Source organism: Marmota monax, unplaced genomic scaffold (assembly GCF_021218885.2).
Source record: "Marmota monax isolate L192 unplaced genomic scaffold, Marmota_monax_Labrador192_F-V1.1 WCK01_AAM20220418_F8-fsc00122, whole genome shotgun sequence".
Classification (NCBI taxonomy): Eukaryota; Metazoa; Chordata; class Mammalia; order Rodentia; family Sciuridae; genus Marmota; species Marmota monax.
Genome location: NW_026695223.1, coordinates 6,718,622 through 6,744,182, shown reverse-complemented (window position 1 = coordinate 6,744,182; position 25,561 = coordinate 6,718,622). Strand labels below are relative to the sequence as shown.

Sequence of the window (25,561 nt, the reverse complement as noted above, 5' to 3'; positions counted from 1 at the left end):
CTAAGAAAGTAGATCTGAGGTTTCCTTACTATACACACAAAATGGTAGCTATGAGAAGTCAGGAATATAATCATTAGCTTGATTGTGGTAATCACTTTACTGTGTATATGCATATCAAGACAACATGCCATAAACCTGAAATATAAACAATTTCAATTAAAAGTGCCTATAACCCACGCTCAGAAATGGCTATTGTTAATATTTTAAAAACATCTTTCTAGTATTTTTCTGTATGAATGTAGATGGCTTGTTTGATGAGTTGATTTTGAGATTAATTGATTTTATAATTTTTAAAGATGTAAATGAAATCACATTGCTTCAGATTATTAAAAGCAGCCAAAGGACAGAGTCATTTAAACCACTAAGTATAAAAGCTGTTTATGGATAGAGTGGGTTTAAGGGAATCTATAAATAAAAAGCCAGCTGCAATGTTGAAGTTAAGAGGCAAAGAGTCCTTGAACTAGGGTGGTAGCTATGGACAAGGAAAGGGAAACTGGATGAAGAAAAATTTTCAAGAGCAGCAATTCAAGTGGTCTAGAAGAGAGCAGTAAAAATCAGAGCTACTCTCCAGTTTGAAGCCTAGATGGCTGGGAGATTGGAGGGCCATGAACATGATATTGGTTTTGAAGAATTACTTCTATGGTTTAGACGTGTTGAGCGTGTGGTGGTGGTTTAGAAATGTGAGCTGAGACTCAGAGACAGACAAAAGCACAGATTTGAGATTCACTTACACTTTCAAGATTGCTTTGGCTAAAGGAGAAAAGAATGAGAAGAGAACTGTGGAAGCTTTTATTTTAAACAATGACAGAAAGACAGCTAAAGTGGTCAGACAAGGGAGTCAGAACTGGAGGAACACTTATATAGAGAGGACAGCAACCTTGCAGTTAAGAGTGAAAGCAGCTTAAAAAATGGGTTATTTGTAGTCTGAAATGTCCCAGAGAAGAAAAATAGGATGAGGATTGAGCACAAAGATGAGAAGTAGTGGTGGGTAGGGTACACAGCACAGTTTCCAGCACAGGAAAAGAAGTGATACTTAGCACCTGTTATTGGATCAAAGGACCTAAATTTGAAAGTTAGAAAACGTTTACCACTTTATCTCCAGACCCATCCAACATCTTGCAGACATGGAGCTTAATAAATATGTAGAATGAATAAGTTGAAGACAAAAGAAGCAGGTGGCTGACTCCTAAACCTGGTCTATTCCTTGCCCCAGGGAAACTTCTGCCTGTGGTAATGTTCCTTCTGGACACTGAAATTACCATGCCCATAGGCTGGTAAGCTTGGGGAACCAGGACAACCGTCGAGGGACTTGGCCGAGGAGGAAGTTGATGGCTATCTTCCACTAAGGTTTCCTGACCTCTCAGGTATCACAGAGAACTGGCATCAAGTGCCATGAATAAGTGCAGTGTCGTCAGAGAATTTGTGCTCCTGGAATTTCCTCATCTCTATGAGTTCCAGATCCTCCTGTCTGCTTTTACCCTGTTGATATATGGGCTGACAGTTCTGGGGTACCTGGCCATTATTGTCCTCTCTTGCCTGGACTCCTGCCTCCACTCATCCATGCATTTCTTCCTCTGAATCTTCTCTCTCACAGAGATATTGATCACTTATTCTGTGATTTCTAGGATGCTGGCAGACCTGCTATCAACTCCCAAGATGGTGTCTCCGGCTGGTCTTATTCAGTCTTTCTTTTACTTCCCTCTGGGTGCCATCAACTTCCTGATCCTCTCAGTCACGGCCTTTGATGGCTATGTGGCCATCTGCTGCCCTCTGCACTACTCAACTGTCATGAGTAGTCCAGTTTGTGTGAAGCTGGTCGTGGCCTGCTGGGTGGTTGGGTTCTTCTCCATCACTCCCCCACCCTGAAAACACAGAAAGCACAGCTCTGGTTCTGTGGTCCTAAGGTCATCAACCACTACTTCTGTGACACTGCTCCACTCCTCAAGCTTTCCTGAGCTCATGGACTTCTTCCTGTCCTGGCTCTTTGTGCTGACCACCATGCTGCTTATTGTGGTCTCCTGCATCCTCAGAGTGGCTGCACTCCTCTCCTCCTCTGGGCACCAGAAGGCCTTCTCTACCTGTGGATCTCATGGCATGGAGGTGGTTCTGGGCTATGGCAGCACCATCTTTTTCTATATGAGGCCAGGCAAGGGCCACTCCACACACCTCAACAAGGTGGTGAACCTGAGAGTTGTGGTGGTAATCCCTTCATCTTCACTTTCTGGAATGAAAAGGTCAAGGAGGTCATTGACAATGTAACAAAAAGGAACCTCCAAAGAGACCCAGCTGTCCACTGATGAAGGGGCTGGTGAGTACCTGTGCGGTCATGAGGAGTAAAAACCTCAGTACCCTGCAGAGTGGGTACTAGGTACCCAGGCTGGGGCTCCTCCATCTTCTCTTTCTTAGTCCCTCTCACTCCCATGTCAGCACATATGTCTCCGCTTTTACACTACAAAGAGCTACTGAACACACAACATGGAGTAAAAGTGATGGAATGATACCAGTTAAGTGAGACACTTAACTCCAAATAAAATTCTTGGAACATGATCTCATAAATCCTCAGAACTCAGTGGATGTTGCTATTGTTATTAAAATCTGCTACGAACGTCTCCCCACGGGGAGGATTGTAACTCAGTGGTAGAGCACTTGCCTAGCAGGAGTGAGGCACTGGGTTTGAACTTTAGCACCACATAAAAATAAATAAATAAAATAAAAGTATCATGTGCATCTATAACTAAAAAAAATAAATAAATAATTTTTAAAAAGTCTTAGCTCAGTTTTAACTTTGTGGTTGTGTTTATATCCCCTTATGTTTCTTTGTGTGCAACTTTTACTTTTGGTGTGTTCCCTTCTCAGGGTGTAGGGTGGGGTTTGAAAATGGGCAGCTTTCTGGGAAGAACAGAGAGCCTGGAACCCCACACAGCAGGTGTTGCACACTCCCATTGCTCCCACCCAAGCTGCCCTCCTCTCCCTGTGAGGCCCCAGTGCCTCTTGCCTCTCCAGAAGCCAGCTTCTCAGGCCTCTTACAGAAAACCATAAGGGCCGTGTCCTTTCCATACACTCAACAGGGAAAGGAAAGCTGCGTCACCGCTCCCAGACTTGCTGTCTTCTTTATCATGCGGGGTTGTGTTATTCAGCTTTCTGTTGTAGTGACCAAAATGCCTCACAAGAACAACTTAGAGAAGGAAGAGCTTATCTGGGCTCACAGTTTCAGACACTCAGTCCGTGGTCAGCCAACTCCATTGCTCTGGGCATGAAGTGGGGTAGAACATCATGGTGGAAGGGCATGGCAGTAGAAGTAACTCAGCTCATGGTGGCCAGGAAGCAGAGAGACAGAGGGAAGGAGGAGCCAGGGGGACAAGATATAATTCCTAAGGATAAGTCCCTAGTGACCTACTTCCTCCAGCCACAGCCTACCAGACTATGGTCACTACCCAGGACAGCAATCCTTTCAAATTATTAATCCATCAAATGGACCAATCCACTGATGAGGCTCTAGCTCTCATGATCTAATCATAAACTCTGGGGGATATCTCATATTCAAATTGTCACAAGGGTGCTACTTCTTTTCTCCCACAGAAACTTAAGCCCATGGCCCAGAGGAGGGAAGAGATGCCTAAGCCCTCTGGGGTTGGGTTGTGTGGAATCAGCCTCGTCATATTTCCAGAATCTCTAGTTGGTAAATAAAATGGCAGAAGCCAGATGAGAAGGAGGCAATAGAGTGGGCTGGTACTAGGAGAGTACAGATGCGAGAAGGCATTCTTTGGAAATGTCAGGGTGGCTGAGGGAGTCATGAGACCATGGGGGAGAGGAGCTCTGGTGACTGGTTTCTTACACAGGATTGAGCCTTAAATGGGCTGGGATTAGCCGAGCATGGCAAAGAGTAGGTGCAAACTTCCTCTTACTTCTGAAACCAGCTCCATCCACAGGAGAGCTTGAGGAGAGGCCCTGGCAGTAAAATGCAGTGTGGACAGTGATGGTGTGGAGGGCATCCATGGAGTCAACCAAGGAAGAAAATCATGGTGGAAGGGGAAGCGTTCAAGGACATACCTAGAGGCACTGGTCTCCTACTACTACCCTTTTAGTTTGATCTCCATGTAAGTGCCTTCCTTCCTTCCTTCCATCCTTCCTTCCTTCCTTCCATCCTTCCTTCCTTCCTTCCTTCCTTCCTTCCTTCCTTCCTTCATTCCTTCCTTCCTTCCTTCATTCCTTCCTTCCATGCTCTCTTCCTTCCTTCCTTTCTTCCTTCCTTCCTTCCTTCCTTCCTTTCTTCCATTTATTCCTTTCTTTCTCCTTCCCTCTGTACCTCTCTCCATTCCCCTCTGTCCTTGCCTCTCTGTTTCTTTCTTTTCTACTAAAAGAAGTGCTTGCATTGGGGGCTCACCACCAATAAGTAGACACATCCTGCTCTGCTGAGAACAGTAGGGAAAACACTTTTTCAGCCTGAGAACTTTCACCTCTCAAGAGACTAATTATTTGCTCTCCTTGCAAACTTTGTGAAAAACTGAAGAACTAAGTGGGAAGCAATTATCTCCTTCTGATATACATATACTCTCCTTCAGCTTGTCCTTCTAAAATAATCACTCTACAAATCCACTTGGAGTTTCCCCCGGAGGAACTCCTTCCTACCTGTTATTCTCAACTCTGCATATTTCCTTCTTTAAACATTAAAAACAGTCAACATCTTATGGCAGTCTATAGCCCACTTATCATCATGTTCCCCACATGTGAGGTCCCTGACTGGCCAGTTTGGAGGAAGGTGACATTTGCCCTAGGCCTCCATAGCAATTGCCCATCACATCCAGCAATACACTGTGTAACATTCTCAAGGAAACTACCTGTGCTCCATTGGTATTCCATGCATGATGTTTGGAATAGCATCAGCACCTCCTGGGAGGTTGTTAGATATATAGAATCTCAGGCCCCGTTCAAGAAGGGCTGAATTGAAATCTGTTTTTATAGGCCCCCTGGAGTAATACCTGTGCACATCAATATTTCGAGCAGCACCCATCTAAACATTTCACTGGTGGAATTTGCAGCTAAGAAATTGTTCAAGGAGGCCCTTGTCCCAATCCCAAAGTGAAGGGCACTGCAAGAGGGAATTGGAGGTCACATCTGTTATTAGTTGAGCCATCCTTTCTTAGTGACATTTATTTCTGGTCCTATTTCTGGAGGCAGTATCCAGGATAAGGACCTGTAAGATTTTCATCTTGCTCTGACATTATACTTCTTGAGTGATTTTGGCTACATTCTCCAGCCTCTGAATTGCTGTTGGAATCCTGTGGAGATATAGCCTAGAGATGTTCTGGTTTCATACATTTGTCTTGATGGAACAGGAATCCTAGATGTGCACAAAATCGAATGAGCCTCCTGTGTAGACATGTCCTAGGAAACAATGTTATCAGAATTTTCTAACTTGCTGCAAAGAATCTTGGCATTCCAGTTCTAAGTGAATGGGGTCGTTATGAACTAAACTATGCCCAAAAGCAACTGCAAGGGACCTTGCAGGTCACTCAGGTCTGTCTCCTTCCATTTAAGTGAAAGCATCTCCATACATCACACTTACCAGCCTGGCTTGGAGACTCTGTTCAAACCAAGCCCAGGAATGCAGCACTCAAAGATGATGAAGCAGCCCCCTCTTGTGTGACACAGTTTAAATTTTGAACTGAAACTCTACATTGGGTGTGACTCACATTAACATTCACTGTTGCTCAATGTGTCCCCCTGTGAGTTACGTAGGCTAACTAGCATATGAGTGAAGACTCCATTCCAAAGTATTCAGATTGATAAATAAGATGTTGCCATTGAACAACGTCTAGGCCTCTTGCCATCCACATTGCTTCTTCCCATCCCTGTTACTAGGTGGGGTTGCACTAGTGTGGTGTGAGCTTAGGCGACTGAGACAGATGCAGTGGGACAGCCTCTTTACTGGCTGTGTTTACTGCTCTTCTGTTATCATCCACTAAGTTTGTATTCCATGTCTCAGGTTGCAATGCTAATTCCTGTCCCAAACTCATCTAAAAACCTCATTTTCTCTTTTATTTTTTTACAAATAAAAATTTTTATGAAGCAAAATTCATACAAAATGGCATACTTGATGATGAAGACATACTTTTCAGGGCTTTTCATCCATTCTGTGACATTTTAGATGAAAATTATTTCCTGTTGTCCATACTCACTTTCTTGGTTCAGATTCTCTTCATATGTATCTGAACTTTTAAATTCTCAGTTTATGTTTAAAAAGCAGCACAGCACAGTAGCAAACAGGAAAGCTGACATGTATTGAATACCCACTGTATCCTGGGTACAGGAGATAGGAAGACAGCACTCAATACAAGGAACTGAGACCTTAGTGTGGAAGGACAAACCTGTCCTATGGAAAGCATTCTGGGAGCTCAGGGGAGAGAACCTCATTCTCTTTGGTTTAAACTGAAAGTTAAGTTGAGACAACTTTTTGTTATGTGAGTTGAATATTGAGGTATGGAAAGCAGTTGAAGAGGCTGAGAGGAAATGTGAACTTCTGAGAGGCAACTGAATATGTAAAGTAAGATAGACATAAAATGGTGTGTGGTGTAGACAATTGAAATTCTAGGAGATGGAATTAATAAATAAATGGGCTTTCTGGAGGGTGGCCATGTGTGCCTTCACTAATCTGATCTAGGTTTCTCAGGGGACACCTGAATGTTCCCTGAAGAAAGTTACACTCACTGAAACAATAGACCATGTGATTATGACACTGTATATAGCAGGCATTGGCGGAGAAAACTTTGTGTGTGAGGGCAATGATATAGTCATAGGAAGGCCTTTAGTGCTTGAATTTTATTGCCTTCACTTTTGCAAATAACCTAAGTCAGTTCAGAGAGAGCTTAGCTTTTTTGAAATGCTCAGTGTCCCTCTCTGCCAACAGCTGAGTTGGTCAAGAATGTAGCCCTTCCTGGGGACCTTGTTGTTGAGAGCCACAGCCGAAGGGGCCCCAGCAAACTTCCAGCTGCCAGCAAACTTCCAGCTGCCGGCTGATGATTGGCTCACAGCGGCCCCAGCAACATCTAGCTGATTGGCTCCTCTGCGGTGATGCTCATTGGGCTGTTTCCCTGCCCTTTCAGACCACGGAGCTGCTCATTGGGGGACTTTTTTTGGCTCCACCCATGTGACCCAGCCAATCGGCCTCAAGAGCAGGAGGATTGTGGGAGGTGGAGAGAAGCTTGTGTGGGAGAGAGAGGCTTGTGGAAAGCCGGTGGTGGCAGTTGAGGCTCTGAGGGTTTTTCCTGAGAGGCTGTTTTGTTTGTCGTGTGTGGTTCTAAAAATAAAGTTAGTTTCTTTTGACAAGTGGCTCCTGATTGTGCCCAGCCAGACTGCGGCATTTGGTGGCTCCACGGGGAGCGACTGAGGATAAGTGAAACTGCTCACCCCTGAGGGCAGGGTGAGAGGATGGGTAGCCATTTTAAGATTCCTCTTTTGTTTTGCTTCACTTTTGTTTTAAGTTGCCTGTCCCTGGAGATGAGTGAGACCGAAGAAAAACCGCTCACATCTGAGGAAAAACTATTTACGTCTGAGGAACAGATAGGGAGAAAGGACGGATGCACATGTCAGGAGGATAGAAAGGCTATAATGACTTTTTGTTGTTCCCTTTTTATTTCATTCTGTCTCGGCTTTGTTTGGCGGCATCTTGTTGGGTTGTATTATAGTAGAAATACGGGATCAGAAATTAGTAAAAAACAAACTGAAAGAGTGTTAAGTAAATTGTTAGAGGAAGGAGGCATCTCAGTAAAATCAAGAACAATCAGGGCATACGTTGATACAATACAAAAATGTAGCCCATGGCTTTTTAAGGAGGAGTTGTTAAATATATCACAATGGAACCATCATGGTGAAGATTTAAAAAGAATAGAAAAGAAAAGCCCAGGGACTCTGCCAGTTGGCACATTGCCATTGTGGATGTTCATATCTTGTTTGCTTAGTCCAAAGCCTTCAGTTCAGACAATGGTAGAGGAAGGAGAAGACATAATGATTCAAGTAAAAGAGAAGGTCTCTCAAGTTAGTCAGACAGAGGAAAAGATTCAAGTAAAAGAGAAGGCCTCTCAAGCTAGTCAGACAGAGAAAGAAAGTAAAACAGAAAAAGCCATCAGGGGGAAAGTTACAACAGGAGACTGCTACTAACACCTTTCTATCACCAGAGGGTGTAAGTGTCCAACCAACAGCACCACCTCTACAGGAGACTGCTACTAACACCTTTCTATCACCAGAGGACGTAAGTGTCCAACTAACAAGGCCACCTCCATATGCTGGGAGGTCCCCAACCCCCGCAGTTGATAGTTGGGATCCTGAGACAAGGTCTCAAATATTAACATGCCCTGTATTTGAGGCAGGAGGGCAGCGATTTTACCAAGTTTTAAATTTCAAAACAGTGAAGCAGCTAAAAGAGGCTGTAACAACCTATGGTCCTCAAGCACTCTTCACTGTAAGCATGGTCGAATCCATTAACAACTTGAACATGACGCCAGCAGATTGGGCTAATATGTGTAAAGCTGTGATAAATGGAGGACAATACCTGTTATGGAAGGTTGCCAATGAGGAATTTTGCAAGGAGACGGCTAGGCGAAATGCAGCAGCTGGTTATCCTCAGAGAAATCTAGATATGTTGTTAGGAAAGGGACCTTATGAGGATCAGCAGCAACAAATTGCATATGATCCTGGTGTATATGCACAAATTGCTGTAGATGCAATTAAGGCATGGAAGACTTTACAAGGACATGGAGGTTTACAAGGTCAATTATCTAAGGTAATACAAGGAGCTAATGAACCTATGCTGAATTTGTAGATAGGCTTATTCAAACAGCTACCAGAGTTTTTGGGAATACAGAACAAGCAATGCCATTACTAAAACACCTGGCTTATGAGCAAGCGAATCGTTGGTGCAGAGATATCATTAGACCATGGAAACATGAAGATTTAAACACATATATTAAATTATGTAGAGACATTAATGAACAAGAGCAAGTCGTGGCAGCTGCAGTAAAACAGGCTTTAGATGCCAGAGACATTAATGAACAAGGGCAAATTGTGGCAGCTGCAGTAAAACAGGCTTTAGATGCCAGGCCAAGAACATGCTACAATTGTGAACAAACAGGACATTTTAAAAGGAATTGCCCCATTGGAGGAGGGTTTAACAAAACTAGGTATCAAAGGAGTAGAATACCAGGTATTTGCCCACGATGCCGTAGAGGGAGACATTGGGCTAATGAATGCCGTTCTCAAACCACCATAGAGGGTACTCCATTATCAAAAAACGAACAAGGACCAGGTGTTTATCCACGATATCGTGGAGAAAGGCATCGGGCTCCATTGCCAAAAAATGGACAGGGGGGCCCAATGCTCCGGGGCCCAAAACCACAAATATACGGAGCACTGGAGGAACCCAGCAACCCCATCAGGGTAGTGCCCAGGACACATTGTCCATCAGATCCCTCATCAGACAAACCAGAGGGAGCGCAGGGTTGGACATCTGCGCCTCCGCCAGAGCAGTACTAACTCCAGAGATGGGAGTTCAAATCATTCCCACAGGGGTGAAAGGACCTCTTCCCAAAGGAACAGTAGGCTTATTATTGGGACGCAGCTCTTCTACTCTAAAAGGACTTATGATAAGTCCTGGGGTAATTGATCCCGATTATGAAGGTGAAATAAAAATTATAGCCAGTTCTCCAAAGGGTATATCAGTAATTTCACCAGGAGATAGAATAGCACAGTTACTAATAATACCCAGCCTACATGATAAATTTTCCAGTCGTACTGTAGAAAGAGGTTCCAAGGGATTAGGCTCCACAGGTGTAGATTGGGCTATGCTTTCTTTAAATTTAGATTCTCGCCCCATGCTAAAACTAAATATTCAAGGACATGAATTTAATGGGCTACTGGATACAGGTGCAGACCTTAGCATCATCTCTCGTCAAGAATGGCCAAAACATTGGCCATTACAACAAGCCACTCAAACGCTTCGAGGCCTAGGAGTGGCGACTAATCCCCATAGAAGTGCAATGGTATTAGATTGGAAGGATCCTGAAGGATGTGAAGGAACTATACAGCCATATGTATTGGATCATCTTCCCGTAAATTTATGGGGACGAGATGTCCTAGATCAATTAGGTTTGACATTAACAAATAACATCAACCAAAATGCACCCACTATTATGATTAGACAAGGTTTTAGGAAAGGAAAAAGATTAGAAAAACAAGAACAAGGTATAGCAGCACCAATACAAATAGATCAAGGAACAGACAGACATGGGTTGGATTTTCAGAAAGGGCCACTGAGACAATAAAAATTACTTGGAAATCAGAAAGACCAGGATGGGTTCCTCAGTGGCCCCTGACTAAAGAAAAGATACAAGCAGCCCATGACCTGGTCAAACAACAATTAGCAGAAGGACATATACAACCTTCTGTATCTCCCCATAATACTCCCATTTTTGTCATCAAAAAGAAATCTGGTAAATGGAGATTATTGCAAGATTTAAGAGCCATTAATAATGAGATGGTTATTATGGGACCTGCTCAATCAGGGATTCCTCAGTTGTCTGCTTTGCCAAAAACCTGGTATGTTTTAGTTATAGATATTAAAGATTGTTTTTTTTTCAATTCCAATTCATCCTGAGGATAGTCCACGTTTTGCATTTACTATCCCTGCACTGAATCATGAAGGTCCTGATCAGAGATATGAATGGAAAGTACTCCCTCAAGGGATGGCTAACAGCCCAACTATGTGTCAAATTTATGTTAACAAAGTAATCCAGCCACTTAGAAATCAAAATCCTGTACTACAAATATTTCACTATATGGATGATGTATTATTAGCACACAAAGCTAAAAACACATTGCTAGAATGTTATGCCACACTTACAAACTTATTAAAAAATTATAACCTAGAGATAGCAATAGATAAAGTACAATTAAATTTTCCAATTAATTATTTAGGAGTTCTATTATCCTCAACCATGGTCTGTCCACCAAAAATTCAAATACGAGTAGATCAACTGAAATCACTTAATGACTTTCAAAAGTTATTAGGAGACATAAATTGGATAAGGCCTTATTTAGGTATACCAACAGGAGCGTTGGGACCTTTATTTGATATCCTAAAAGGTCCATCAGATCCAAATTCACCCGAATGTTAACGCCTGAAGCAAGAAAGGCATTAAAAATCATTGAAACATATATGGAAAATATGCATTTGGATAGAATTGATGTAAGTTTGCCTTTATTATTTATTGTACTACCAACAAAAAATATTCCTACAGGAGTATTTTGGCAAGAAGGTCCATTATTATGGATACATTTATCTTATTCTCCTAACACTATTCTTACTAGGTATCCTGAGGCTGTAGGACAATTAATACTCAAAGGAATAAAAGCAGCAAAGGGAGTGTTTGGAATTTCTCCCAATAAAATTATTACTCCATATACTATGAATCAAATTGATGAGTTAGCTAATGAGTTAAATACTTGGGCAATAATCATGTGCAAATCTAATGTTTCATTTGATAACCACTTACCATCTAATCCTTTATTGTCTTTTTGGTCATTGCATCCTGTAATTTTTCCAAAAATGACAAGAAAAACACCTATCATGAATGCTCCAAATATATTCACTGATGGGTCAAATAATGGTACAGCAGCAGTAGTTACCCCTGATCAAACTTTTACATTTTTAGTACCCAAACAATCAGCTCAAAAGGTAGAGCTTAATGCAGTTTTACAAGCTTTTGTGATGTTTAAAGATTCTGTATTTAATTTATTTTCTGATAGTCAGTATGTAGTTAATGCTATAGTATCTCTTGAAGATGCTGGTAGGATTTCCCCTTCTTCTACTGTTTTCTCTTTGCTTTCCACTATACAAAGTCTAATCTGGGACAGAAAAGATCCATTCTTTATAGGACATATCAGGGCACATACAGGATTGCCTGGAGCCCTTAGTTTGGGCAATGATTTAGCAGATAAAACTACACATGACATACATATTTTCTCTACACTAGAAGAAGCTATAAATTTTCATAAAAAGTTCCATGTCAATGCTAATACTTTACAAAAGCGTTTTAAAATAACTAAGGAACAAGCTAGACAAATAATAAAACAATGTCAAAATTGTGTGACCTTTTTACCACAAGTTAATCTTGGAGTCAATCCTAGAGGATTGATACCTAACCATATTTGGCAGATGGACGTCACACACTTGCCAGAATTTGGAAAATTAAAATATTTGCATGTTACAGTTGATACTTCTTCTGGATTTTTGATGGGCTCCCTTCATGCCGGAGAAAAAACTAAAGATGTTATAGCTCATTGCTTACAAAATTTTGCCACTGTGGGTGTTCCAAAACAGTTAAAAACAGATAATGCCCCTGGTTATACTTCTACCTCTTTTAAACAATTTTGCTCAACATTTGGCATTACTCATATAACAGGAATCCCATACAATCCACAGGGACAAGGCATAGTTGAAAGAGCTCATCAAACTATTAAAATGTACTTATTAAAGCAAAAAGAAGGAATTGGGAAGGGGTATATATTCCCCAAAGATAAACTTAAAATAACCCTTTTTACTCTAAACTTTTTAAATTTGGATTCATCAGGACTTAGTGCTGCGGAAAGGCATATGTGTCCAAAAAATGTGCATAAGCCCAAGGTACTTTGGAAGGATATTCTAACAGGACAATGGAAAGGTCCTGACCCAGTAATTGTCTGGAGTCGGGGGTCTGTTTGTGTGTTTCCACAGGGAGAACAGCAGCCGATTTGGATTCCAGAAAGATTAACTAAAGCGATTTCTACAGACCAAAAAGAAGATGATTTGGCTCAAATCCATAACAACTGATATCCAAAACTCCAGTTTGGCTATTCTTACATCTGCAACAGAACCAGGATGCTTTTTTCAATATCTATTTTATTATTGCCCTTTGCCATATCATGAAGTTCTATTTTGTTTTTTGAGCTCATACAGACCTAGGTTAATGTTTTGCTGATCAGTTCTATTTTTTGACTATAGAGTTTTTAAACATTGCAATGGAGATTTCACCTTTAAAAAGTTATAAGGCCTTTACTATAATGTTATGTGTTGTATGTATTATATCATGTGTGCACACTTGTGTTTTGTGTTATATGTTTGAATGTATGTATGTCCATATATCATATATGATGAGCGCTCATGATAAAATGGATCCAAATATTTTTGGATCCAGTCTGGCTGCGGCACCTTGTTAGGTTCTTCTAGGGAGCATGAGACTTGGGTGTGAGGACTGAGAAGATGGGGGATCCTACCTTCTGCTCTCCTCTTCTGTGTGTATGGAGAAGAGAGAAGAAAGTCTCTGATGTCCCTTCTCCTTCAATCATGGGCAGCTTGAACATGGCAAGGACAAAGGCTTCCTACACAACCCTTTGGATTTAAAGCCAGGGTGGGAGAATTGGAACTTCTAGGTTAGATTTCCACCAACTGAGAGAGGTGACAGAAACACAGGCATGAGTTGTGAGCTGCGCAGATGCTAATGAAGGCAGATTCTCTTGCATTTGGAGAGCAGTGTCCATAAGAAAGAAGAATTTATAAAGGAGATGCTATGATTTTACCTCCAGAGGACTTGGCTCATGTCTAGCTTAAGGGAAGGAGAACAGCAGAGATGTTGTGTTGAATGGGGGACAGAATCTGAGGTAAGGCCCAGGGGCAGAATGTTAGTCCATGATACTTTGGAGCCCTCCTGAGAATCAATTGTGAAATCATCAGAACTTAAATATAAACATTCTTAAAAATTAAATAGAACCACCTCATAGTCAAATAAATTGTGATCAAACTGGGCACTGTGGCACATACCTGCATTCCCAGCGGCTCGGGAGCCTGAGACAGGAAGATTATGAGTACAAAGCTAGCCTCAACAAGAACAACGCGCTAAGCAACTCAGTGAGACCCCATCTCTCTATAAAATACAAAATGGGGCTGGGCATGTGGCTCAGTGGTTGAATACCCCTAGGTACAATCCCCAGTACCCCCCAACACACAAAAAAATTGTGCTCAAAGCAAAGGTGATAAAAATTCACAACTCCTAGTTAATTTACCAGATTTTACTTTTATCAGGGTGGTGGAAATATTGTCCAGTGCTGTTGCTGAGCATCTCTTCCCAATCTCAAACTCAGTGACGTCATGTTAGCAACTTTATATGGGAAATCATGGAAATGTTCACTCATGGAAGTTGGCAAATGTTAGAAATCAGCAAATAGGGAGCTGGAGATTAAATATTTACATCTTTCTGCATTATCTATCAGGCATTGTTGCAAGGAATTTATTTATATCAAGACATTTAACACTTAAAGAATCAGTGAAATACACGAATGAATATGGCCACCTAGAAGTTGACTATTTGAGAGGAAAGAAATGTGGATTCTAATTCCAAAGGATTTCCCATATACTTTGATACATTTTGGTGACAGTACAAGAGAGGTGCTGACTCTTGGGCTGCAGACAAGCAGCCCAAGACTTTGACCCAAAACCTTTTTCACCTTTCCAAGGCCTAAAAGCCCATCGATGCAGGTCTCCCTTACTGCTGGCCACCACAGGACCCAACTTACATTTCTTTGAATAATTATATTCCTTTACTTCCCCACCCTGAAATATCCATATCCTTAAGGTTAGGCTCCCTAACCCTCTCAACTGAAAGAAACAATCTAGTTAATGGCTTAACAATTGGGATTTAGTGTATGGCAAAGGATTCTGGGCTAGCTCTTAAGAACTCTGTATTTCTAATGGTTGCTAACTATAGCAGTGAATCTCTGGGGCTGGAACACCAGACAAGTAGAGGGCTAGTGGGAAGATGTTCAGGGGCAGGGAAGACATTTCTGAGTCATGCACTCCTGCCACTGATTTTGTCTGTATTTAAATAAGTTCTGGGTCCTGTATCACCCTGAAGTAGGTTCCAGTGAAAGCTTCTTCTATGGAGTGGTATGGCTCTTGGCTTCCAAACAGCTGAGTCAAATGATCTTAGATAGATTAATGATACAGACCAATGACTTTCATCTCCCTAGGTCAATGTCATAATAGCAAAGGACTGAATCCATGATGCAATTAACATTGTTCATGAACTGGATTAAAAATACGTGTTCAAAATAAAACACTACTATTCAAAAGTGACACTGAATCTATAGTTGCCTCCTGCCAGTGACTAGTTCCTTCCAGTGGTGGGTACTAACTACACAATGACTGTCACTAAGGGCCATCAGAATTTTCGTCATGATAAGACTAGACAGGAACTGATCATACACACTAAAAGAGGGCTTGGCTGAGGCAAATATTATTTAGCAGCTTCAGATTCCAGAAATACCAACTTTCAGTTATTTCCATATTTTTTAAAAAAATTTAAATTTGTTTTAATTACTTATACATGGAAGTAGAATGCACTTTCATAATCATCTATAATGGAGTACAATTTCTCATTCTTCTGATGTAGATGACGTAGAATCACATCGGCCGTATAGTTATATATGTACATAGGATAATAAGGTCTGAATATTTCCAATTTTTTTTTGTGTGTGTGGTGCTGGGGTTGAACCCAGGGCCTTGTGCATACAAGGCAAGCACTTCACCAATGAGCTATATCCCAGCCCTGAATATTTCCACTTTTGATACAGATATAAGAAGAGATTTCAAGGACAGAGAGATAGAAACAAAGTCAAAGAATCAGATTCCACTGTTGTTCTGCCATCTGTTTTCCTCTCAACCATGGTTCCCGTATTTCTTAAAGAATGTCAGAAACACTGCTTGGCTGCAGCCCAAGAGTCAGCACCTCTCTTGTGCTGTCACCGAAATGTATAAAAATTAGTTGTACTTCCCCCATCTCAGGATATGGGGAACCCCTTGAAGTTAGAATCCACATTTCTTTCCTTTCAAATGGCCAACACTGGGCAGTGCTTTGCTTCTGATGGGTGATGATCTTTTCTAAAGAAATGACTTTGAGGATATAAATGAATGGAAAATATGAAGAAAATTGGTGTGTGAAGTGTGAAGAGATAATATCAGCAGGAAAATTCTTGACTTATTCATCATCCTTTCCTTTATCCTACAAATACTTCCAAAGTGGTGAGCACAGATAAATCTGATAAAAAATCGATTAATTCTACAGCAATAGCAAACACCAGCGCCATTGCTCTGGCTGACAGCCGTCTCAGCAAAGGAGAAGTACACTTTCAGAAAGCCAGAGAAAGGTGTGCCTCCTTTAGGAAGGAAGCATCCTGGGGTGGCCCAGGGAGCCCGTGTGAGAACCACCGGGGCCCTCCTCGAGTCTTGTCTCTGAAGCTATCCTCTGAAGGCACCAAATGACCCCACATTGAAACACCTTGTTTTCTTCCACATAGTAAATTTTTTAAAGCTTGACATTTAGAACAAATTAGTAGTTTTTGTTGTTTTCAAGTAAGTGGTACTAGGAACACACCCTTGCTCGTAGTTCACAGACCACAAATAAAGGAAGGTAGTTTGGTAGATGAAAGCGTGTTTATAGAAACAATATGGTAGAAAAATTTAAATTGGCATGTTTTAGAAAATGATGCATAAGTTATAACTACAAGAACATCTTTATTCCGAGGCCACAGTAACTGCAAGATTTTTACAATTTCAGACTCTTATGGAGGAGGGAAGGACAATGCATTTTATTTCATTCCAAGGGGAATATGGAGCACAATGTGTCTTCAGGGATTTTATACTTACACATACATGTGAGCGCTTGTATATATGTGTACATACATATTCATACATACATGTAGCAATTGGACAAAGGAATGCACCAGATTTATTATAATCCCTGCCTTCAGATACCTGAATGTTTCTAATATACATGGAACAATTTATTTTTTCTATCTAAAATTCTGCATATTCATTCTCTGAAAACTTTATACTTCCTGAAAGCTTTGTCATTGTGCCAATGGAGATTTATCTTATTTTCATGTATGTCGTTTTTTCTGTATTTCTCATGCACAAGGGGGCCTGATGCTTCATGTCCACACAATGTCCACCTTGTATTCAGTGTGTCCCTGAATCTGTCCTCAGCCTCAGCCTGGTTCCTCTCACATCATGTGCTCTTGAAAACCCCCAAAAGTCATCTTGCATTTCCTCTGATGAGGCTGCCATAGACCACCATGGAAATGCTCCTCATTCCACAGGAAATAGCCTTTATTTTTTAACTAGCCTGAGTTTCGTAGGGATGAGGATTTTGTGCACCTTCTTTAACTTTTTATCTTGTATCTATTATAGTGCCTGACAAGTAGAGTAAATCTGGTTAAATATATAAATAAACAGGTAACTGATTATATAAATAATTGCACACACACACACAGAAAATAATTTGTTTTGGTCAATTTTACTTTTCTGTTTAATCCCATGTAACCCAAGCACTCACGATGCAAAAAGTCATCAATGAGGCACACACAGTGGTAGATAAGCACACTTTAAAAACACATACATGCCCATACACACAAACGCACATGAGCCTGGCTGATAGCTCTTGGTTAGAGAACACTTCCTGGCTTCTCTTCCTTGAAAGCAAAGGCCATGTACTTAGCTTGTATCAAAAATCCTGAGCTGACTCCCAGGTTCTGGGCTACCTACAGAGTTCTTATAGCTTACAGGGATTGTGAATGCACTCTGATGGTGGGCTATGACAGCTTCAGGCCAGATATCATAGCACTGAAAATCACTGTAGTTAGTATTCAGAGGCACAAAGGAAAAATCCAAAGAAACTGGACAGTGGCTTCCCATCCAGCCAGGTACTCTGCCGCCTCCTCCCTGAACTGCTTTTGAGAGCCTGGTCAGGTCTCTGGTGCTCAGGATAATGCCTCATGAAGGCCTTTCAGCCTCTGCATCTGTCCCCGTAGGACTGCCTTCACTGCCTCATTGCGGAAGGTAAAGATAAAGGGGTTGAGGAAGGGGGTGAGGATGGCCGTTACCAAGGCTACAACCTTATTGACTTCCACAGAATGTGCTTTGCCAGGCCTGATGTACAGGAAGATGGTGCTACTGTAGCCAATGAAGACCAGGGTGAGGTGAGAGCCACACGTGGAGAAAGCCTTCTGGCGGCCACTAGCCGAGGGAATGCGCAGCACAGTGCTCACAATGTAGCCATAGGAAATGAGAGTCACCAGGAAGGAGCTGAGGACAAAGGCCAGGGCCATGAAGAAATCCCAGATCTCCAGCAGGTGGGTGTCAGAGCAGGACAGCTGCAGAAGAGGTGCATTGTCACAGAAGAAGTGGTTAATGACGTTGCCATGGCAATAGTTGAGAAGAGCTCGGGAGAGGACAGTGGGTACCATAGCTAGGAATGGAGTTGCCCAGGCAGCCCCAGCCAGTCGGACACACATAGCCCAGCTCATCAAGGTTCCGTAGTGCAGTGGGTGGCAGATGGCCACAAAACGGTCCAGGGCCATATCTGACAGAATGAGGAAGGAGGTGGAACCCAGGGAAAAGTAGAAGTAGAACTGGACCATGCAGCCAGTGAAGGAGATGACTGCGTGAGAGGCCAGCAGATTGGAGAGCATCCTGGGAACCACAGTCATGGTCACCAAGGTCTCTAGCAGGGAAAAGTTTCCCAGGAAGAAGTACATGGGAGTATGCAGGTGAGTGTCAGCTATAACCATGACTATGATGAGGGTGTTTCCCAGGAAGGCGATGAGATACAACATGAGGAAAGGTCCATACAGGAGAACCTGTAGCTCACCAAAAGAGGAGAAGCCCAAGAGCACAAATTCAGTGTGGCTCAGATTCGCCATGATCCAGGGCTTGTATCTCTGTATGTAAGAGAAACAAGAAACCCAGATGGAAAGAGGAATCATGGACCCTGACACCATGGACCAGAGATAGGCAGGAACAGAGACAAGGAACAGGAAGAGGAAGCCAAGGAGCCAGCTGGTGATGAACAGGAGGACATAGAGCAAACGCAACAGAACAACAAAGGGAATATGAGAATCACCCAGAAACGGGGAGCAGGGAAGGTGTGGCCAGCCATTGATAAGGGGAGGGAAATCAGGAACAGAGTAAGAAAGAAAGCAGAGCAACAGACACTGACATTTAGAGAGAGAACAAGAAGGGAATAAAAGGGAAATAAACAGACAAGGAATCGAGGATCACCAAATATGGGGGGGGGGACAGAGAGAGATGAGGAGACATGGAAGGAAAGAGGGAAGATTAGGGAAAATCATCCAGAACCCCATGGAGGTTGGTGCTGGGACCCTGTGCCATGCCCCAGAAGCTCTGCACCAAGACCCTTTGAAAGGACCCCTGGAAATCTCTCTGCACTGTTTTCTAAAGACTCTCACTTGTCCACATCTTGCAACTATGGCCTTCACTTGTCCTCCTTTTACAGCTATGACCTTGAAATTAGCAAAAAGTCAGTGTTTTGTGTTGATAAATTAGTTTTTCTTAGTTACCCTCTGGTATGTGCTTGCACACATTAAAGATAGAAAGGACACAAGAGTCTGGGGTATACTCATGGAATCCAGGCAGCTGCTTTTGCAGTGCCAGCCAGGTTGTCAGGGATGTTCCTGATGGCCTTCTATGCTACTGTGGTGTCCCTTCTCTTTCCCTTCATGGTACAGAGCATGGGCTATGGGCGGGTGTTTTTGTAGCTGGGGCAGGGGGGACTATCTGTGTTGAATTCTGCATCCAACTCTTATTTGCTGTGGACCAGAAAACTGCTCCTCTTTTATTGACTTCTTCAATGACTCTTTCCAGGGACAAAATGAAGATAGGGTTGCTGCAAATACTAGGGTTACTGTGAACATTAAATAAGTAAGTCACTTGATACAGTCATTTACATGTACTGTACTAAGAATTCAACAAATACATGTTGGGTCTTTTTTTCATTGTTCTTAATTTAATCATTGCTAATGAAGCTTAAATTTGCTTGGTCTACCAGCTCTCCATACTGCCTTAGTGGCAATGTGTGCATGGTGTACAATGTTAGATACTAAAAGGATATTGTGAAACATTTTAAACCCAAAAGCACATAAGCATCAACAAGCCTATTAGGAATGGAGAGAGCAAAGCTGTATACAGGTAACTCTTCTCCTTTCCAGGCTCCCTAAAATCTTCATTTGAGGTGGTGTCCCAGAAACCTAGAAATAGCATTCCAATTTAAAGAAGGCTTCTACCTTTGTCATTGACAAACCTTAACAGTAAGTCAATTCTACACCCAGCATTGACCAAATCCAAAATCAATCCTGAGTCTGTACTAATGCGAACCTGATGGAGGTACAAACAAGCCACTCACCTTAGCCAAAGAGCTGAGTCTTCTCCTTGTGCTTCTCTCATTTAGACACCTATGCCCGGAGTCTCCTAACATGTTCACTCTGTGACATGGGTAACATAACATATGCCATCATTGCCCTTTATTGGCATCTTGAAGCTGGCAGGGTAGCACAGGGCTTCATGCATGGCTGGGCAGGGAAGGCACTGCTGGTAGAGTGAGTTGGTGAACCAAATAACACCAGTGCTTATGTTGAACTCCAAATTCAAGTTTAGCCTATCTCACTACAAAGCTCAGGTGGGAAGTGGGGACAGTGGTGTGGGTCTGGGAGAGAGGAAAGAAGTGCTTTGAGAGATCAGAGAGGAAAAGGGCTGTTTCTTATCTCCCAAGGATGCGTGTTCTTGGTTCTATCTGCCAGTCTCCAGGACCTTGGTTTCTTGATGCTGGTTAGAACTGAGCTCATGCTGGATGGGAGCTTGCTCTCCAGCAGAGCATTCTCTGTGGGAATGAGGGGAAGGCAGGGAGCCTCCTGGGACTGCTGAGATGCTGGTGATGCTCCTTAGGTTAATGAGAGTCCCGTGCTCTGATGAAGTGACATTGCCAAGGTGATCTGAGTGAAGACAGGGTAGAAGGGCTTAGACTCAGTTCCAAGGCAAGGCATACCTCTTGGCAGTCTCTTTCCTCCTGGGACAATGGAGAGAAAATGAGGATACAGTGAAAAGTTACAAAGGATTTTCCCCCATAGAAGTGAAATTTGAGCAAATTGGGTAAATGGCTAGGGCTAGATTTAGAATTTCCATTTGGAAATTTGTCTCCTTCCAGATCCAGGTATGTGGGATCTAGGGAGATAGGGCATAGAGGTTCTGAACAATGGTGCCCACGTTTTTAGTTCTCCCAAGTGTTATTTGAAGAAGTTTGGTGATCAATACCATAACTGTGGAGGAGACCTCTAAAATGTTGGTTGGTTGGGAAAGAAGTATATGTGATCTACTGAACTCACCTCTTTTTGTTGGTAGTGAAGGGAGAAGGAAAGGATTGGATGACTGACTCTAGTTGTTTAGATCCTTAATTTCTTTGTATGCTGCAGGAATCCTCTGTTTTTATGGTGGGCTTGGGCTCTGAAAGCTTCACATTGCTGCTCTGATCCCTTACATCTCTTGTTTTTCTGCATCCAATCTCCAACTTTCTCCTGCACATCTCTGCATATTTTCATTGCTGGCAGAGAGTGGGAGTTGACCTCCTTGCTTCCAGCAAGCTAACAATCAGGGTAGGGTTCTGTCATCCTTGCTAGCAGGAATCTTAGGATAGGAGGTAACAACAACCCCAGTTGATGGGAGAAGAGGTGACTTTCTAGTTATCTTTTGCTACCTTCAAACAGTGGTTTAAGACTCAGTGACTTTATTATGTCTCCCAATTATTTTCCATTGATGCTACATGTCTACCAATGATTGCCCAGGAACCTGACTCTGCTCATGATTATTGCACAGGGCCCATGATGATGGAAGCTCCATTTTAACACACTCTTCCATGACCCTTTGAAAGAAAGAGAATGGTGAATTGAAAGCTGGTCCTTCAAGCTTATTCTTAAAGTGATTTGTGTCACTTCCATCCATAGCTCTCTGGCTCAGGCAAGTCCTCAGGAGGACAGCAGTGATGGGTGAACAATAACTGAGCATTGCAGAATTTCTTTTCTTTCTTTTTTTTTTTTTTTTGAAATTTTCTCTTCTTTGTGATTTTTAGGTTTGACTTATCAAGTAATATAGATAATTTCCGTTGCACAGTCCCTGTCATTGTCGAGCTAAAAATATTTGAAATGGGCATTGCATTAACATGCTCTCTCCCTCTGTCCTTCTTGGTCCCCTATGTCCTCCTTATTCCCTCATTCAGGTTGTCCTGGACACATGTGTTGCATTGACAGAATATCTGGAACAACCCTAACCTTGGCCCGACACCCTATGCTTCCAAAAATCTAAATTCCAGATGGTTCAAATAGATTTTAATATAACATGTAACAAATGAGAATTTTTCCTTTTTAATTAATTTAGGAAATGAATATAGGCTTTTTCTAAGGAAAACACAGATCCCAAGAGACTAAAAACCTGTGAAATGTAAATGCATAAGAATAAAATATTTATACTTGATAAGAACAAAATGTAAAAATTAAAAACATGTGAAGTAAGGTTTATTTAATTTACACACAAAATCATCTTGAAAACCAGTAAATTCATTAAAGAGGAATATAAACATTTCTATAAATTAGAAAAGGCATTTTACATTGTTCATAATTAAAATTAAAGAAAACTTAAGCCAAGCCCTGTAGTACAGGCCTACAATCCCAAGTACTTGGAAGTTCCTGGCAAGAGAATCACAAGTTCAACTTAGTCAGATTCTGTCTTGAAACACAAAATAAAAAAGGGTTGAAAATTAACCATAATATTTTTTGAGTAACTGGTAACTGTTGCTTTTGACAGGGTGTTGGAGTGTTGGAGCACATTCTTACACTAGTGATGAAGGGGATTCATAGACCATATTTGATGAAGACTGGTATTACCATACATTATACAAACATGCACACACACACAATTACAATTAGGGAATCATTTTGAAAAAGAAAGTGGGCAGTTGGAATAACCCCCATTGTAGCATAAAGGAGATGTGAGGGTGTGGGCATTTACACCCCTGCACTAATAAGACCTTGGAAGCCCACTGTCTCTGATGAGGGGCTGTAATATTGGGGAGCATTCCTCTTTGGGGTTGATTTCTGGGGAGACCCTCCAGTGTGGCTGGGGCAGTGAGTACCTTGGTCCTCCCCGACAGCAGCATCCGCCCTGGCAGGGCACCTGGATGTGTCTACCGAGGTCAGGGGAGGCATCTGCAGGAGAGTGATATATCCTGGTGTCTGCAAGTGCTTAGGCAGAGCTGGGCGGGAGACAGATGAGCCCTTCAAGGGAAGGTGGGGTGTGAGACAAAGCCCTGGGAGGGACAAGGAGAAACTAACTAGGTGTTTGAGGGCAGCATGGGGTAGCAGGGGAATGAGATGATTTAGAGAACATTTAAACAGGATTTGGGGCTTTAGGCAGAGGTCAGTGAGAGAGATTTTAGTCATGGGAGGGACCTATTCTGAGATGTGTTCTAGAAGCTCACTGGGCCTGCTATGAGAGGAGAGCAGACAGAGGGAGGCAAGGTTAGTCATGAAGGTCAGGCAGGAGGCTTTGGTGACAGTCAAGTGAAAGATTCCTTCTCATTTCCTTTTTTATGGAAAAGAACCTATATGCGGAGTAATGGCTTTATCTATAATAATGCACACTTTATCTATAATAATGCTTATTGGGGCAATAACACTGTCTTTTTCACTCGGTCACCAAAGTGGCTTGTCCTTTCCCTGGACAAGATGACTTCTTTTTCACATGGGTTCCCAGTGGGAAAGCTGAAAGACATGATGATCTTGGCATTAACCTTGTTCACCAAACAGGTTTGTCTACCTGTAAAATCAGTAACCTAGGATGGGTTCATGCACTGGATCAGGTGTGGCATGTAATAGTCTTTGAAGATATTCAGAGAGAAGTGGGGTTTTGACAAAGAAGTTGGCTTTGAGGAGAGCTGTAAGAGCAACCAGTGGAGAGCCTCTGTGGAGGCAGAGAGGCTCAGTCCTCCATCAGGAAGGCCAAGGATGACTCCCTTCCTGCTCCATGACTTTGGTCAAGGAAGAGATGAAACAAAAAAAAATGCATATCATGTACATCCATGCCCTGATATCATAGATGAGAAAAGCAACTCAGAGGAATGCTAATAAGCACCATTTCACAGCTCATAAGCAGAAAAAAAAGAGTTGTTCAGGTTACCTGACTCCAATTTTGTGAATTTATTCATGATGCTTTCTTGAAATCCTTCCACTTTTACCAAAGATGTTGCACAATTTAAAATTGTGCTTTCAAAATTAAAGGCTGTATTGGAAGGAGATTTCTGTTTTTCCTTTTATGACAAAAATTCTCTATTCCCAAAGGAGGGTTTGCAGAAAGTTACTCAAAGACATTTTGGAAGAACTTGGCCAAAGAGACACCTGTTGGGAGAAATGTCTAGGAGTCATTTGTCACACTCTGATATCTGTTAGGGTTACATGAGCTCTTTCCTCCTCCTGCATCCTGTTCTTCTCTCTCACCTCTTGCCTACCCCACCCCAAAGCCACAGTCTAATAACCACACTTTCTCCACTTACTCTATTTGCCTTCTGAGTCACTCCAGGGTTACCTTCATCCTTCTCCTGACTTTACCTCATTTTTTTTGCTCATCAGGCCCCTGAAAAGGAGTGACATTACCTGTTACATATTTGGATTTGTTTAAAAAATATTTTCAACTGGATTTCAATTTTATGCAGTAAAAACAGTACTTAAGTGCAAAGTGTAATGAGTTTTAACAAATTCATATACAGTCCAAATTTCCACTGCAATCAAATTATACAACATGTTCATCACCTGACAGGTTTCTCTGTGTGTCTTCCATGTCAGTTTCCAATCCCATGCTCAGTTTCTGGTAACCATTTGCATTCTGCTGGTATTGATTTAAGGGGTGGAGGTTGTACTTCTTAGGTTTATTACTAGACGAATAAAGCATTGGTTTTTATGTCTAGATCCTTTGGCTTAACATAACCTTTTAGAAACCATGACTCATGGGGATGTTTCTATCAGTAGTGAATTCCTTTTAATTGCCTAGATTTTCACTGTATGGATATACCACAATTTATTTGTTCATCCACTTAACCATTATCGTGTGAGTTGTTGGCAGTTTTTAAAAATACATACATAAACACATTTTTTGGTGTGTGAAAACATAATTTATCTTGGTAAAGTATCTGAATGGGACACTATGGGTCAGTATGTTAGGTGTATGCTTAATTTTTAACATTGTACATATTGTGCACTCTAATCAGCCAGGTATATGAATTCTAGTTGCTCCACATATTCACCGAAATTTAGTGTCGTTATAGTCAATAGAAGATATATACTTGGATCTGAGTCTGAATTCTCTGTTATTTTTGTATATGTGTTTACTTACCATACTGTCTTTATTACTGTGGCCTTATAGTAGATCTTGAAATTAGATATTATGAGCACCCAACTCCAGATTTTTGTTTTTCTTTTTAAACACTTTTTTGGGCTATTTTAGGTCCTTCATAATTTGGATGGATATTGCATTGAATCTATAGATTAAATTGGAGAGAATTGACATTCTAACAAATTGAGTTCTCTGATTCATGAAAATAAAGTATTTCAACATTTACTTAGGTCTTTAATTTTACCCTGCAAT

The 25,561-nt window shown here is 41.8% G+C and overlaps 1 protein-coding gene and 1 pseudogene across 1 annotated transcript; one reads left to right on the top strand and one right to left on the bottom strand.

Moving 5' to 3' along the window:
* The first annotated feature begins 1,392 nt into the window (after positions 1-1,392).
* Positions 1,393-2,297, top strand: LOC124086078 (olfactory receptor 6V1-like; annotated as a pseudogene).
* A 15,544-nt stretch (positions 2,298-17,841) lies between these two features.
* On the bottom strand, positions 17,842-18,783 carry LOC124086077 (olfactory receptor 6V1). Its single transcript, XM_046434082.1, has one exon. The coding sequence runs from the start codon at positions 18,781-18,783 to the stop codon at positions 17,842-17,844; it is 942 nt and encodes a 313-aa protein (XP_046290038.1).
* Positions 18,784-25,561: the final 6,778 nt, after the last annotated feature.

Bases quoted from the DNA above. Each gene is read 5' to 3' on its own strand.
- LOC124086077 (XM_046434082.1), bottom strand. From the start codon at position 18,783: ATGGCGAATCTGAGCCACACTGAATTTGTGCTCTTGGGCTTCTCCTCT.